The sequence below is a fragment of the Theropithecus gelada genome, chromosome 6 (genome assembly GCF_003255815.1).
Source record: "Theropithecus gelada isolate Dixy chromosome 6, Tgel_1.0, whole genome shotgun sequence".
Taxonomy (NCBI): Eukaryota; Metazoa; Chordata; class Mammalia; order Primates; family Cercopithecidae; genus Theropithecus; species Theropithecus gelada.
Window position 1 is genome coordinate 124,324,173 of NC_037673.1, and position 14,241 is coordinate 124,338,413.

The 14,241-nt window shown below is 41.7% G+C and overlaps 1 protein-coding gene across 1 annotated transcript in view; it reads left to right on the forward strand.

The window, feature by feature from the left end:
• CCDC192 (coiled-coil domain containing 192) overlaps positions 1 to 14,241 on the forward strand; it is a 243,202-nt gene that overhangs the window by 169,322 nt on the left and 59,639 nt on the right. Inside the window, exon 6 of the mRNA XM_025387503.1 lies at positions 2,943 to 3,075. Coding sequence (XP_025243288.1) covers positions 2,943 to 3,075 — 133 coding nt within the window. The remainder of the gene's footprint in view (positions 1 to 2,942; positions 3,076 to 14,241) is intronic.

Below are 14,241 nucleotides of genomic sequence, written 5' to 3' on the forward strand. Positions count from 1 at the left end.
TTCCCAGAGCAGGAGGTCTTTGCCAGGATGCATCCTATCCTGTTCTGGATGCAGCTCTGATTGTCGGCGGGTTCTTTCTCATGTTGTGCCAACGTCTGCCTCCTCATGGTTTCTACCCATTGTTCTTCGTGTTATCTTGAAAACAACATTGTTTGACTCAGCTTCCTCTCCTCTTGAATAGTCCCTTAGGTAACTAAAGTCAACTGCCATGACTGCCCTGTATACTGTAATGTCTTCTCCAAACTAAATAGTCTCAATTTCCTTCTCAGATTATAAGGTAAATATACAAATATTATAATAGAAGAGATAGAACAATACAATCACCGTAAAAGACAGACAGGAACGTGTTTTCCGGTAATTGAATATTTTTTTTTAAAGAGTTAAAATGTGTACCTAGAAAGGTGAAATTCTTAACTGATATTGAGAAACCCTGTCTCTGTTCACTGAGTTCCTGAATTCTATTCATCAAATTATTCCATCAAAATGAAAATGTAGCTTGGTAAGCCTTTTTCTTAGTGACAGACACCATGGCAGCTCCTAGTGACTGTTCATTAATTCTCACCTCACTGCATTTATTTTTTCTTGTGTTTATTTACTGTCAATGCATACTTTGAGAAAAGTTTCTGGAAAAATACATATCTGCATGTGAAGAGTTGTGACATGATTTGAGAATCTGAATACCATTTATTAAGAATTAAGGGAGGGGCAATGTAAGGAAGACAAATCTTAGTTCTTTCTCCCCCAATATCCTATAATGAAAAATTGCAAACATACAAAAAAGTTGAAATAATTATGTAGTAAACATGCATATAAGTCAAAAAATAGATTCTACAATGAATATTTTACTATCTTCTTCATCTTATCAGGTATCTATTTTTTCTGTATCCAACTGTCTTATTTATGCATTTCAGTGCAACTTGCTCTCATTAGCACACTTAGTCCTTAACATTTCAGCACACATACCATTGTTAGTTCTTTCTGGACACTTTCTAGCACTCCTTTCGCAATCTCTCTTGTCTTATTTTCCCTCATTCTCTCCACTTTCTCAATTTTCATTTCTGTACCCTTCCTCCTACTCTATATCTCCAAAGTTCTAAATTGTAAAAAGAAAGTGTAGAAATTTAAGCATGGAAGAGTATTGAAGAGGAAAAGGTCAATGGTGACCATCCAGGACCTCACAAGGTGCTGTCACTGCAGGCCTGGGATAGATAAGATCCTCATGAACAAGCTGACCCAAACCAGCTCACAAGAGACAGAGGTATATATTAAAATGCCAACTTAATAATTGAAAAACACAGCTGTCCAGCTGCCAAATACTCAGACATATTTCTTGGTCAGCTCGGTCTCTCCTGAACTAATGTACATGACAGGCCAAATTATGAAGCCTTTTAGTGAATAGAGGCTCAGAAGAAGGGAATTCGTTAGAAGGTCTTCATGACTTGGAGGCAGAGACTTCATCAGTCTTCATGTTTCAACATCTGGCCAGCATCGTGCCTGACACCCAGAGGATGCATCCTAATAATTAGTACTACCTCTTTACAGGTACTGCCATGAAAACCAGGCCTTTGTGTTGTGGCTTAGGGTACCTCTCACCTGGATTGTGCTGGCTGAACTTTGCCTAATTCTACTCTCTAACTCCCCTTAAAGAAGTTTCATGCCTACCATTCTCCTTCGAGTAACACATTTCTTTTAGCCGTGTTTATGCCATTAACTAAGCTTTAGTGAAGTCCTGATCTTCCTGTTCGGGGTCTAGAAGATAACCTGATCTGAGTGACCTCCCAAAGGTTTAGATCTCATAAATCATCCAGATGATGCATGTAGTCATACTGGCAACAAAGCAAAAAGTGAAATGAGGGGTCTTTGAAATGAAAGGCCCGTTTCTATTTAAGACCGTTTTTGATAAATTGATTTTACTGGTGTTACTCTCAAAGAGTAGAGTAATTCCCTGCTGCCTGAGTATACTGCCTTCAGAGGCCAGGGAAGAACATGATCTTCCCTAGTGAGCAAAAACCATCCCTTCTGTATCTCAAGATTTATGTCTGATAAGAAATGTTAGTAGATCTTTTTCTGAGCTTCCTAATTACCAGCACACAAAGACTTGGCAAGGTGAGCTCTTCAATGGAAAGGTAGCTATACAAAAGCAACACGAAAGTACAAATGCAACACCTTTCACAACAGATAGCTTCTCCAAAGTAGCAGATAAATCCAATTGTAAAGAATCAAATCTAGTTTGAAACCCTAAAAGGAACTTTTGAGCCATGAAGTGTCAAGGTGAATCCTTCAGTTATGTAACAAGTTCCTGATGCAGCTCTCCCAAAGATTTAGGTCTCATAAATCAAATTATTTTAGAGCAAGGCATCCCTGTTCACTACTGCTTAAAAACCATTCTTATGCTTGACCCTTTCTTACCCTTGACACTTTCCCCATATGGATCCCATACTAAATATCAGAAAACACCAGCATTTGGTGGTCACATCACACATTTTAGAATGTATCTGAAAGCAAACCATTATAGTGTTGAGGGGGAAATGACTTAGAATCAAGGCTCTATTTCACAGGAGTCTACTTACAGATGGGGAAAAAAAATCTGATACTGGTAGGCATTAGTACCTCAGTGGCAAATGCCAACTGGCAACTAGAGTTCTTCTAATTGCCTCTATTATAAGCAACAGGGTTCTGACCCAGATAAAAACTCTTCAAAAGTGTAAAAGATACTATGATGTAGAGAGTGGGCTTTTTTTGTTGAGGGTTCAAACACTCTGACAGGAGCACATACACTGTTTCACAAACCTCGAACAGGACTCAATCTAGATAAACAGGGAGTGTTTCATCTAAGCAGGCTTCAAAGGCAGTGTTTGTTCAGACATCATTCCTTTTATTTCTTTGATGCGTCTGTCCCCGGGGATGGAAACTCTTATTTTTTTATTTTTTATTTGTTTAAGAAACTAAAGCATGAAAAGAAAGTGAAAAAGCTACAAACTGATTTGGCAACAGCTAAGCAAGAGGCTGCCATCACAGTTCTGGAACTCAATGAGAAGATAAAGACTCTATGTGAAGGAAAGCCAGCCCCTAGAGGTCAGTATTACCACGTGACAGATCCACACTGGCCCATCAGCTGGGTGATGTATGTAGTTGTATTGGCAACAAAGCAAAAAAAAAACGAGGCCACAGGCCTGGCCTGACCTCTGTGTGGCACCAATAGATACAGCACATGAACTACTAACTCCAGGCTGGATTCACTTTCACCTTGAGAGGGGCAGAGAATGAATAAGCGGTTTGCTCGTTAAGGGAAAGTCTTTGAGGCTGAAGAGCTAGACTGAAATAGATCTGAGAAGTGTTGCTGGACAAGCTGGGTGGTAGTAGGGGGAGGGCAGGGCATAAGAAGGAAGGCAGGCGCCTGCAGGGACTGGGCTCTGGCGTAAGACAGAGCTGTCTGAAAACACAGGCTGACAGACTAGGGCACGGGGAAGAGAAGATAATCTTTTTTTTTTTTTTTTTTTTTTCCAATAGGCAAATGAACCAGAAACAAGCAGGGAAGGCTGGCTGGAGATGAAATCTGGGTAGTTCAGAAAATTGTTAATAGCCACATTGGTTCTGATTTTTTTAAAAAAGACTTCTCCAGCTAACAAACTATAAACACACCATTAGGCAACAAACAAGCAAACAACAAACAAGAAAACCCCAAATCTCAGACTGTTATTTTAGCGAGAACACTAGTTAACATTTAATATAGTACCATGGGCCAGGTATTTTGTTAAGCATTCCATGTCTATTTAATTCTAAGAATAACCTCTAAGGTAAGTACATTTACGAATTCCCGAAGAATAAGCAGAGGCTTAGAGATGTTCATTACCCTGCCACTGCACAAGCAACACTTGGAGAGTTAGCCTCTAGAGCAGCAGCTGACTGTACCCTAGTGTGCCTTTCCCATTTTTGGGAGGCTCAGGGCATTCCCTCTGCTATGTCGCAGTAATATCAAACTTCATTCCTGCCTGGTGAATCTCTTGCAAAGCTGTGGTTCCCTGGGAAAAATGTCTTCCTTTGATGTATGCCACTCTTGCAAAGCCAGGAACATGTCATCGTTCTTACTCTGGCTTCCTTTATTACTCATAAGTAATTGTGGAAAAAGAGGAGTAATGCAGAACCAAATGGAGGAGGAGGAAGCAGGTGAAGTGTAGTTTCAGAAAGGGAGACACTCCCAGCACCCTGACTACATGGTAAAGCTTTTCATATGAATTTGATTTTCATTTTCAATTTTGAATAGTGCTTTCCCAGGATTCAAATGCACGTAACACTGTGAACTTGAAACACAGTTTTTTTCTTTCAATAAAACAACATAAAGGCAGTTTGTAAATTTGCTTTTACCACCATGAAGCCTAAAAGAATAAAATCCGTTAGAGAATATTATCCATTTAAAAGTCCTTATTCTGAGGTATTAGCCAGATTTTTCACTGGTTTCATTAGAAGAAACTGGCAATGATTGTAGAGCACATTGGAGAAGGTTCCCCAGCTCGCTTAAGAGAAGCTTTCAACTTTTCAATTGCATTTTAAACCCCGTGTAAAAAAAATAATCGCAAGGTCTCTAATTCTTCTTAGTTTCCTTTTTTCAATATTACTTACTGTCTAATGACAATTTTGTCTCTCAGATATTTTGAGAGGGCAAAATTTAAATAATACTGAGGGACTAGGACTCTAATGGCTTGGGAGAGGGAAGAAAACATTAAATCCTACCCTTTTTTTTTTGGCCCATTATTCTGTTTGTGTGTGTGGTTTTTTTAACTACCTGTAGAGAAAAACATGGCTACTCATGAACAGATGTAAATTTAAGATTTAAATAAAGCCATCCATTATGGATCAAAACAGTGATTCTCTTTTGGAGCTACATGTTGCTTCTCTTATTTGGTGGGGAAACTGACTCAGTTGACTGACATGTAGCACCAAGATCCTAAATCAAATATTTGCACAATCTTGCTCTTCTGCAGGTCCCTTGCAGCCTTACCCAAATTCAATAGTCCGCGAGATCGTCAAGGCCATTGTGGTCCCAGCATAATATTAACCAGCATTCTCAGAAACCTTGGTAACCTTGGCCTCTGAATTCACTTCAGAATAAAGTCTGAAAAGATCTCCAGTAACTTTAACACACAATGACCCCTATTTAATCACAGGACAATTAGGGCTGACCCACCCCCCCCCACACACACGTTTCTGGACCTAGAACAACACCACTGCCCTGATTATCTTGTAAAATGTTTGTTTTGGGTTTTCAGACCTCTGTTTGCAAATAAGCTCCAGTCATAACAGCTTAAGGAGAAAGGGTGATTTACTGGTGCATGTAAACAAACCAAGAGAGAGCACTGCACTAGCCTTAGAGTTAGATGGATTCCAGTCTAAAGTACCATCAGGAAACTTCTGTGTCACTCACCTCTGCTTCTCTCTGCATTGAGACTTGATTCTCTCAAGCTAGATGTCAGAAGAGAATGGAAGTATGGCCACAAGCAGCTATGGGCTGCCCTCCTTATCATATAATCTCCAGGGAGGAAAGAAAGCATTTTTCCACTAGCTCCAGTTGGAAAGTACAAGAAAGAAATCAATCCTAGCTTAGTTGGGTACCCATCTGTGGATATGAACCAATCTTTGTGGCCAGGGCTGAGGAAATAAGGTTGGACAAACCGTAGTCATGTCTCCACCACTGGGTGGCAGGGTAGAGGAAGTAAACATAGGGAAGGAGAATGCTCCAGCTGGCAGCTCCCACCAAAAGCACAGAGCTGGATTAAGAGAAATCCACTTTCTTAAAGGAATATCTCATTACTGGAAAAGAGTGATAGGCAAAATCAATATCTCCTAGCCAGGCGTGGTGGTGCATTCCTGTAATCCCAGCTACTTGGGAGGCTGAGGCATGAGACTTGCTTGAACCTGGGAGGCAGAGGTTGCAGTGAGCTGAGATCTTGCCACTGCACTTCAGCCTTGGTGAAAGAGCAAGATTCTGTCTCAAAAAATAAAATGAAAATAAATTTAAACAAACAAACAAAAAACATCTCCAATACACCTTCAACTAGTGGTCAAGTTAAAATATAGTGTAGGCCGGGCATGGTGACTCGCACTTGTAATCCCAGCACTTTGGGAGGCCGAGGTGGATGGATCGCCGGAGGTCAGGAGTTTGAGACCAGCCTGGCTAACATGGGGAAACCCCATCTCTACTAAAAATACAAAAATTAGCTGGATATGGTGGTGGGTACCTGTAATCCCAGCTACTCCAGAGGCTGAGGCAGGAGAATCACTTGAACCTGGGAGGCAGAGGTTGCAGTGAGCTGAGATCCCACCACTGCAATCTAGCCTGGGTGACAGAGTGAGACTGGGTCTCAAAAAGTAAAATAAAATATATATACATATATATAGTGTAATATTTACTGAGCCACCCATACCATGGGTATTTGTACTTTAAAAGTCAATTCTTCTTCAATGAACAAAAGACTGTCATGGTCTAAGAAATAAATCTCCAATAGTATAATTTCAGACCCCATAATAAATAGAGAGTGAACCACTTTAGAAAAGGAGTCCCCTTCTAGCCTTCAGTAAGTGATACATGGTCACCTACTCTGAAGGCTTGCTTTGTTTTAACAATTATATGGCGAGAAGGGAAAAAAAGTGTTGATTCTAAGCGACATTTGTTACCTAGATTAGCACTCCACTATTTCTCTGTTATAGTTACAAACTGATGCTTACAGTTCTAATAAGCAGATTAATGAAATGTTTCCAAATAAGTTAGAACTCCTTTTTACCTCTGTGTGATTTTTCCTTGTTTGGTTCATTTTCTAAGCAGTCTATAGGTCATTCAGGTCTGCCATTCAGGTCTTCTGATCAGAGGAATCAGAGGGATCTTCCAGAATATTAGGAATATTTTTAGGCATATTCATATTCAAATTAATGAAACTGTGTGCTATCAAATTTCTTTTTTTTAAAAACCTAAACACAGTAAACTATTTCATTGGCAGTGTGCTTAAATTACCTCCAAAGAAATAAACGATTTAAGTCTCGATGGAAAGTTCAGCTGAAAAGAAAAGCACCTTTATTACAAAACTGGCACAGCGGGAAACTTACCTACAGCCTGAGTGTTGTTTGTTGATTTTACTTTGTTCAAATAATCACAACCCAAGGTGGATTCCTTCCATCATTTCCACACCTGAAATGCTTACAGCTCTATTCAGCAGAACTCAGTAAAAACACCTATTGTATCCCTTCAAAGCTTGAGTTCACCTTTTGGTACACTTCAGTATGCTGGAACCTAAGGTTAAATTTTAAAACAATCCTTGTGGCCAGTCGTGGTGGCTCACACCTGTAATCCCAGCACTTCGGGAGGCTGAGGCAGGCATATCATCTGAGGTCAGGAGTTCAAGACCAGCCTGGCCAACACGGTGAAACCCCATCTCTACTAAAAACACAAAAATTAGCCGGGTGTGATGGTGGGTGCCTGTAATCCAAGCTACTCGGGAGGCTGAGGCAGGAGAATTGCTTGAACCTGGGAGGTGGAGTTTGCAGTGAGCCAAGACCGCACTATTGCACTCCAGCCTGGATGACAGAGTGAAATTCCGTCTCTCTCTCTCTCTCTCTCTCTCTCTCACACACACACACACACACATACACACACACACAAAACAACAACAATCCTTGTTTCCTTTGGCTTAGAAGGACAGTTACTTTGCAAAAGACCTTATTGACTGTGTCCTGTTGTTGGTGCATGAGTAGTTACTTGATCTGATGAAAATGCCTGCCTTTGACCAGAACATCAGGAACTTGGTTTATAGATTTCAAGCTAGCATACTTAAGGGAATGCATCCTTCTGAACTTTTTTCTTTTAGTTTCTTTTTCTTTTCTCTCTTAATACATGCAGCTACCAAATAAGGTGTCTAGCCTACATATGCATGTCCCTATTATCCCAATGAAAGTCCTGGCAACTCAAAAGTTCTCTCTTTGTTTTACTCCCATTAAGGAGGTACTCCCCAAGTAGTGCTGGTACATCCCAGGGTAGGTTTATCCAAGACTCAATGTCTGAATCAAGCCAGCTACACTTTTGAGGGGAAGCCTGTAATAGGATTGACATTTTAGTGATTTTTCAGTGACACATAACTTTTTAAACACTAGACAACTTATCCCATTTATTTTAAGTATCAGACTATTGCTGTCCTACATTCTTGAGAAAGTCTGGAAATATATTTCTTTGCCGACACCCCAGAGCCAATTTTCATCAATATTTTAAAGTGAATCTTTTATCATGATGCTCACCCCTAGGCACAGAGTTCAAACCTTCTCTATCTTGCAGTATTCTTTTTACCTCTCCACCTGCAAACTTCCCCAGGATCAAAGTTCCTGTGGCAACCAGGTGTTAGGAAAAGAGGGATTTGGAGGTGACAAAAATGTTCTGGAATGAGATATAGCAGTGATTGCATGGTATTTTTAATATAGTAAAGCCACTGAACTGTACACTCTAAAATTGCTAACATGGTGAATTTTATGTTATGTGAACGTTATCGCCATTAGAAAATAAAAAAGTAGTGATTAAAGCAATCCTAACACTGACTAAAAACCCTGTCAAGTGTAAGTGTATTTTAAAGAAAGTGCATTGGGCCTAAATAAAATCTTGAGTTGGCAGCATTCCAAGCGTTTCAAGAGCGGTCATGTTAATATTTACTGGAATAAGACTAGGCTTGAATAGTTGTCCACTTGTGTGTAGGTCTGTTGAACAATGCCACCTTTTCCTCTTCTAATTTCTCCCAGCCTAGCTCTTTCAAAGCTGTTATCTGCCATACTAGCAACCAATTATTTGACCATGAGTTCTACAGGTAACCTTCTTTCACCACTGAACACAGATATTTGTTTTCCCAGTCTACCTAGGGTTTTCTAAGAAAGTAACTAGTCTGGTCTTGGCATTTCACTGTTTCAGCTGCTGGGACTTCGTCAAAAACCACTGCTCACCATCATCAGACTTTATGGAGCTCAGGTTGATATGTAGTCAAAAGCACAGTGTTTTTGCACTTTCTGCTCCCTACTCTCTACTATGTCCAAGGGTGCTATTGCCTTGACAGAAAATTAAGAAGTGACAATGTGCTAGCAGCCCTCACTCTCAGCGCCTCCTCAGCCTTGGCGTCCACTCTGGCAGCGCTTGAGGAGCCCTTCAGCCCGCCACAGCACCGTGGGAACCCCTCTTTGGGCTGGCTGAGGTCAGAGCCTCCTCCCTCTGCTTGCGGGGAGGTGTGGAGGGAGAGGCATGGGCGGGAACCGCGGCTGCGCGCGCGCTCACGGGCCAGTGCGAGTTCCAGCGGGCGCGGGCTCGGTGGGCGCATGCTCCGCGGGCCCCGCACTGGGAACGGCTGGCGGGCCGGCCCAGCGGGCCCAGGGCCGTGAGGGGCTTAGCACCCAGGCCATCTGCCGCAGAGGTTGCGCGGGGTCCCCCAGCAGTGCCGGCCTGCAGGGACCGCACTCAAATTCTCGCCGGGCCTTAGCTGCCTGCCCGCAGGGCAGGGAATCTGCAGCCCGCCATGTCTGAGCTCTTCCCCCTGCGATTGGCTCCCCCGCGGGCCTGAGCCTCCCCGACGGGCGCCGCCCCCTGCTCCGTGGCGCCCGGTCCCATCCACAGCCCAAGGGCTGAGGAGTGCAGGCACCGCTCAGGACTGGCGGGCAGCTTCACCTGCAGCCAGGGTGCAGGATCCACTGGGTGAAGCCAGCTGGGCTCCTGAACTGGATGTGGACTTGGAGAACTTTTATATCTAGCGGGAGGATTGTATGTGCACCAATCAGCACTCTCTGTCTACCTCAGGGTTTGTGAATACACCAATTGGTACTCTGTATCTAGCTAACCTAGTGGAGACTTGGAGGACTAGCACTCTGTAACTCTGTGTCAGGCTCAAGGATTGTAAATACACCAATCAGAACTCTGTGTCTAGCTCAAGGTTTGTAAATACACAAATTGGTACTCTGTATCTAGCTAACTCTATCTAGCTAACTAGCGCTCTGTGACTCCGTGTCTAGCTCAAGAATTGTAAACGCACCAATCAGCTGTCAAAATGGGCCAATCAGCTCTCTGTAAAGTGGACCAATCAGCTCTCTATAAAATGGACCAGTCAGCAGGATGTGGGTGGGGCCAGATAAGGGACTAAAAGCAGGTTGCCTGAGCCAGCCAGGGGTAACCCGCTGGAGTCCCTTTTCGCAGTACGGAGGGTTGTTTCTTTCCTCTTTGCAATAAATCTTGCAGCTGCTCAGTTTTTGGGTCCATGCTGCTTTTATGAGCTGTAACATTCACCCCAAAGGTCTGCAGCTTCACTGCTAACAGCGAGACCATGAACCCACCAGGAGGAAGAAGCTCCAGACACATCTGAACGTCTGAAGGAACAAACTCCGGACATACCATCTTTAAGAACTATAACACTCACCCTGAGGGTCCACAGCTTTATTCTTGAAGTCAGTGAGAAAAAGAACCCACCAATTCTGGACGCAAAATGACAAGAGATGTCTCCCCCACAGGAATCATTACCCCAGGATTTGCAGGAAGGAATTTACTTCCACAGCACTACCACTGAATTTTCAGATACAGAAGCTACTCCAAGGTGGGATATTTTACATTTAGACCAATACACACCAGCAATTAACAGGAGGAAAAAAATAAGAGAGCATAGGAGTGATCAACTAAAGGTGTACTTTCTAAATATGATAAATTCCTAAGGAGTTTTAATATTTGCCTCATATAAATAGCTTATATTTAACTAAAAAGTTAAATATTAAAAAATCTCTAGGTCTCATTCAGAGATTGCCTGTTGGTTATCTCTGACTTTGTCCACTGAAAGTATTTTCCTGAAATAGAGCCACTATACCCCTAAACCAAAGTCTTCTTCCTGATTTCAGAAGTTCCCACAAGGATAAGGATCTGTTTCAGGAGTCCCTGCAGAGGTTAGAGATTTATTGCACAGAAGATCCCAAGAAATGTTACTTCTTTCAGCTGAAGGCTGTGGCCTAATTCAATATGTACAAATTTAGTGTGATTGTGATTTTCAAAATGTCATTTTAGAGACCTATAGGCTTAAACAGCACTGAGATAAAAACTAAGCATTGATCAGGACTTTGTTGGTTGCAAGTGACAGAAACTAAAATGAAACTAGTTGAAGGAAAGGGATGTATGAGCCCTTCAGGCTGGTAAGGAGGCTGAACCGCAGGCTTTCTAGACTGCTCCTGTGGCCCCTCCTTGCCTGTTGATCCCATGTAGACTACTGCAGGTACAGAAAGGGAAAGGATCCCCTGGCTGTCCAGTAACACTCTATAGTGAACATTTACTATTTCTGCTCAGAACCACTTCCCCCTTCTTTCAGTAACAGAGGCATGATTTATGTTACTGAAAGAAGAGGGAAGAGGCTACATCTCAAAAAAAAAAAAAAAAACAGAAAGCTATCTTATGTCATTACCATAAATTCTTTTTTTTTCTTTAGGTAGTTAACACTGGTTCATAGTGCTTGCAATCAAAGAACATTAATTCACACCCAACTCCAGGTAACAGAGCTTCCTTCTCACAGTCTACAAAGAAATCTCAGAGAAGGAATTTGATTGTCCCCGCTCATATCACTTTCTTACTCCTTAGATCAATTACTGCAGCCAAGGCAATGGGATATGATCCTGGACCACACCTGAGTCATGTGCCAGAGGTGAAGGGCTAGGGAGTGTTATCAGATAAAAGAAGATGAGGAAACTTTTGGATAGAAGACAAAATACACCTCTCACCGTGCCTTCTAATCTGTTTTTAGTTAAACCTTACAAACTTGGAGAAGAGAACTATCCACTGTTTTATCTTGTCAGGAAAGTACACAATTTCTCTTCTTTTTTCTCCCTCTCATTTTTACACTACTTACTTAGGTCCTTGCTTTGCGAGAGGTCTGGAAATCTGTTTATTTTGTAATTAACAAAGGGCAAAAAGATCTACTCTGAAATTTTTGGTTGGGGTCCAGTGTTTTCTAACTACACCAGCTGTGGGAATTCAATGATGTCAAGGTCCCCTCCCTCCTTTGTTTATAAGACTAATTTTGGAATTAGACCATTATCAGGAAATGGTGTTCCCTTCCTTCTGTCCATTCCTTAGGAATGGTACTTTTTGTTTGTTTGTTTAAAAAAAAAAGTCTTCTTGCCTCCATATCCAGAGAGGCAAGCACCAGCTAAATGTCAGACAAGGCACGAGGGAATTGGAGCTTGATCAATTTCAAAGGTTTCCTTCTTAGCTACAGAGATTGCTCTGATTACCTGAAGGGCATGTACTGCTTGGGAATGCTGCTAAATAGCTCAGACTGGAGCTGGGGAGGAAGATACTTCCTTCCAGGATATTTGCAGAACAGTCTTGGGCACTCCTTTGTCAAACATCAGCAGATGGACATCAATTTGTCAACATAAGCTGAATTGGAGACTTTGGGGTTGCAAACAATTGTCAGCCAGCTGTCAATAGTGGAGCAGCTGTCCCTGGTATAAACCACTTGTTGACAAAGAAAAAGTGAATGGTGTTCTCTCCTGTCACTCCCCAGAAACCTCACTATTATTTTATTTAGTAACTCAGTGTTTCCTGATAGGAGGTTAAGGATAGAGATTAGCTACGTTGGTCATATGAATACATTTGGAGGAAAGAGTAGATATTTTTAGGGAGCTTGAGCTCATCAAATCAAATTTAGAAAGGATGCACAAAACCAAATTCTGCTGGACAAGCAGGAGACTTCTGTTTGAAGGCACAGGATTTATTTCTGGCCAGTGGGATAATGTTATATGTATCTAATATGTATATTAGACATATACCTCCGTGCATTATGGTAATCTATGTGCATATGGTAATTTACTATGGTATTCTAAAGATACACTGGCTTGGACCAGATTACCCTACTATGCCTCTAAATTCCTCAATTAAATAAAGCCATAATTTGATATTTGCCAAAGAACATATAATTAAAAAGAAAAAATGTGAGAGGAACAGCATTCATTTTTCCTTAGTTGCCTTGTATGCAGTTGGATCCCAGAAAAGTGTATTATTAACTCAGCCAAGCATAGGAAACGGGTCTGGCAAGACTGAAAATGTTACTGCTCTTCTGCACGTGCTTTTCTTAATCCCAGAAACTGTGGCTATAAATGTCCCCTGACTCCCCAATTTTCCACTAAGACCTGGAAGTCCTGCTATGCCAAGTTATCATCTGAATCTGGGCACACTGATAGAGCATCTGCTCCATAAATATGGTCAAGACATGTTCCAGGGGCTACTTTTTTTCCATGGCTTTCCTGGTGAATAAGTAAGGAGCCCCGTTCCTATTCTAGAGAACTTTGAATAGAACTTGGAAAACAAAGGAAGGAGGAGCCCTCAGCCACAGACTGAACTTGCATTATTATACTGTCAACCCTTGAACAACATATGTTTGAATTGTGCTGGTCCACTTACACCCAGATTTCCTTCTGCCTCTGCCACCCCTGAGATGACAAGACCAACCCTTTCTCTTCCTCCTCCTCCTCAGATGCTGAAGATTAACATATTGGATACATTTTTCTGCTTAATGGATAGTCAATATGTTTTCTCTTCCTTATAATTTTCTGAATAACATTTTCTTTTCTCTAGATTGCTGTATTACAAGAATAAAGTATATGATACATATAACATAAAATTTGTGTTAACCTGCTGTTTATGTTATCAGTAAAGCTTCTAGTCAACAGCAGGCTATTAGTAGTTCAGTTTTGGGGGAGTCAAAAGTTATATGTGAATTTTTAACTGTGCAGGAGGTCAGCAACCTTAACCACTGTGTTTTTCAAGGGTCAACTGTAAATTTATTGTAACTCAAAAAGGTAGATTGCTGAGGCCAAGGAAATGAAAGGATGCAAAGAGAGACGACAAGAGAAATACATGTATGCTTCAGGAATGAAAGAAAACAAGAATTGTTACCAGTCCTCAAAGGCAGAACAAGTACTTACAAGACAGATCAAGGGGATAAAACTTAGCTTCTATAGAATCACTATGTTATAATCTGTATTATCTTAACTCTTAAAAAGGCTGGGTGCGGTGGCTCACGCCTATAATCCCAGCACTTTGGGAGCCCGAGGCAGGCGGATCATTTAAGGTAGGGAGTTTGAGGCCAGCCTGGCCAACATGGGGAAACCCTGTCTCTACCAAAAATACAAAATTTAGCTGGGTATGGTGGCGCAGGCCTGTAATTCCAGCTACTCTGGAGGCTGAGGCATCAGGAT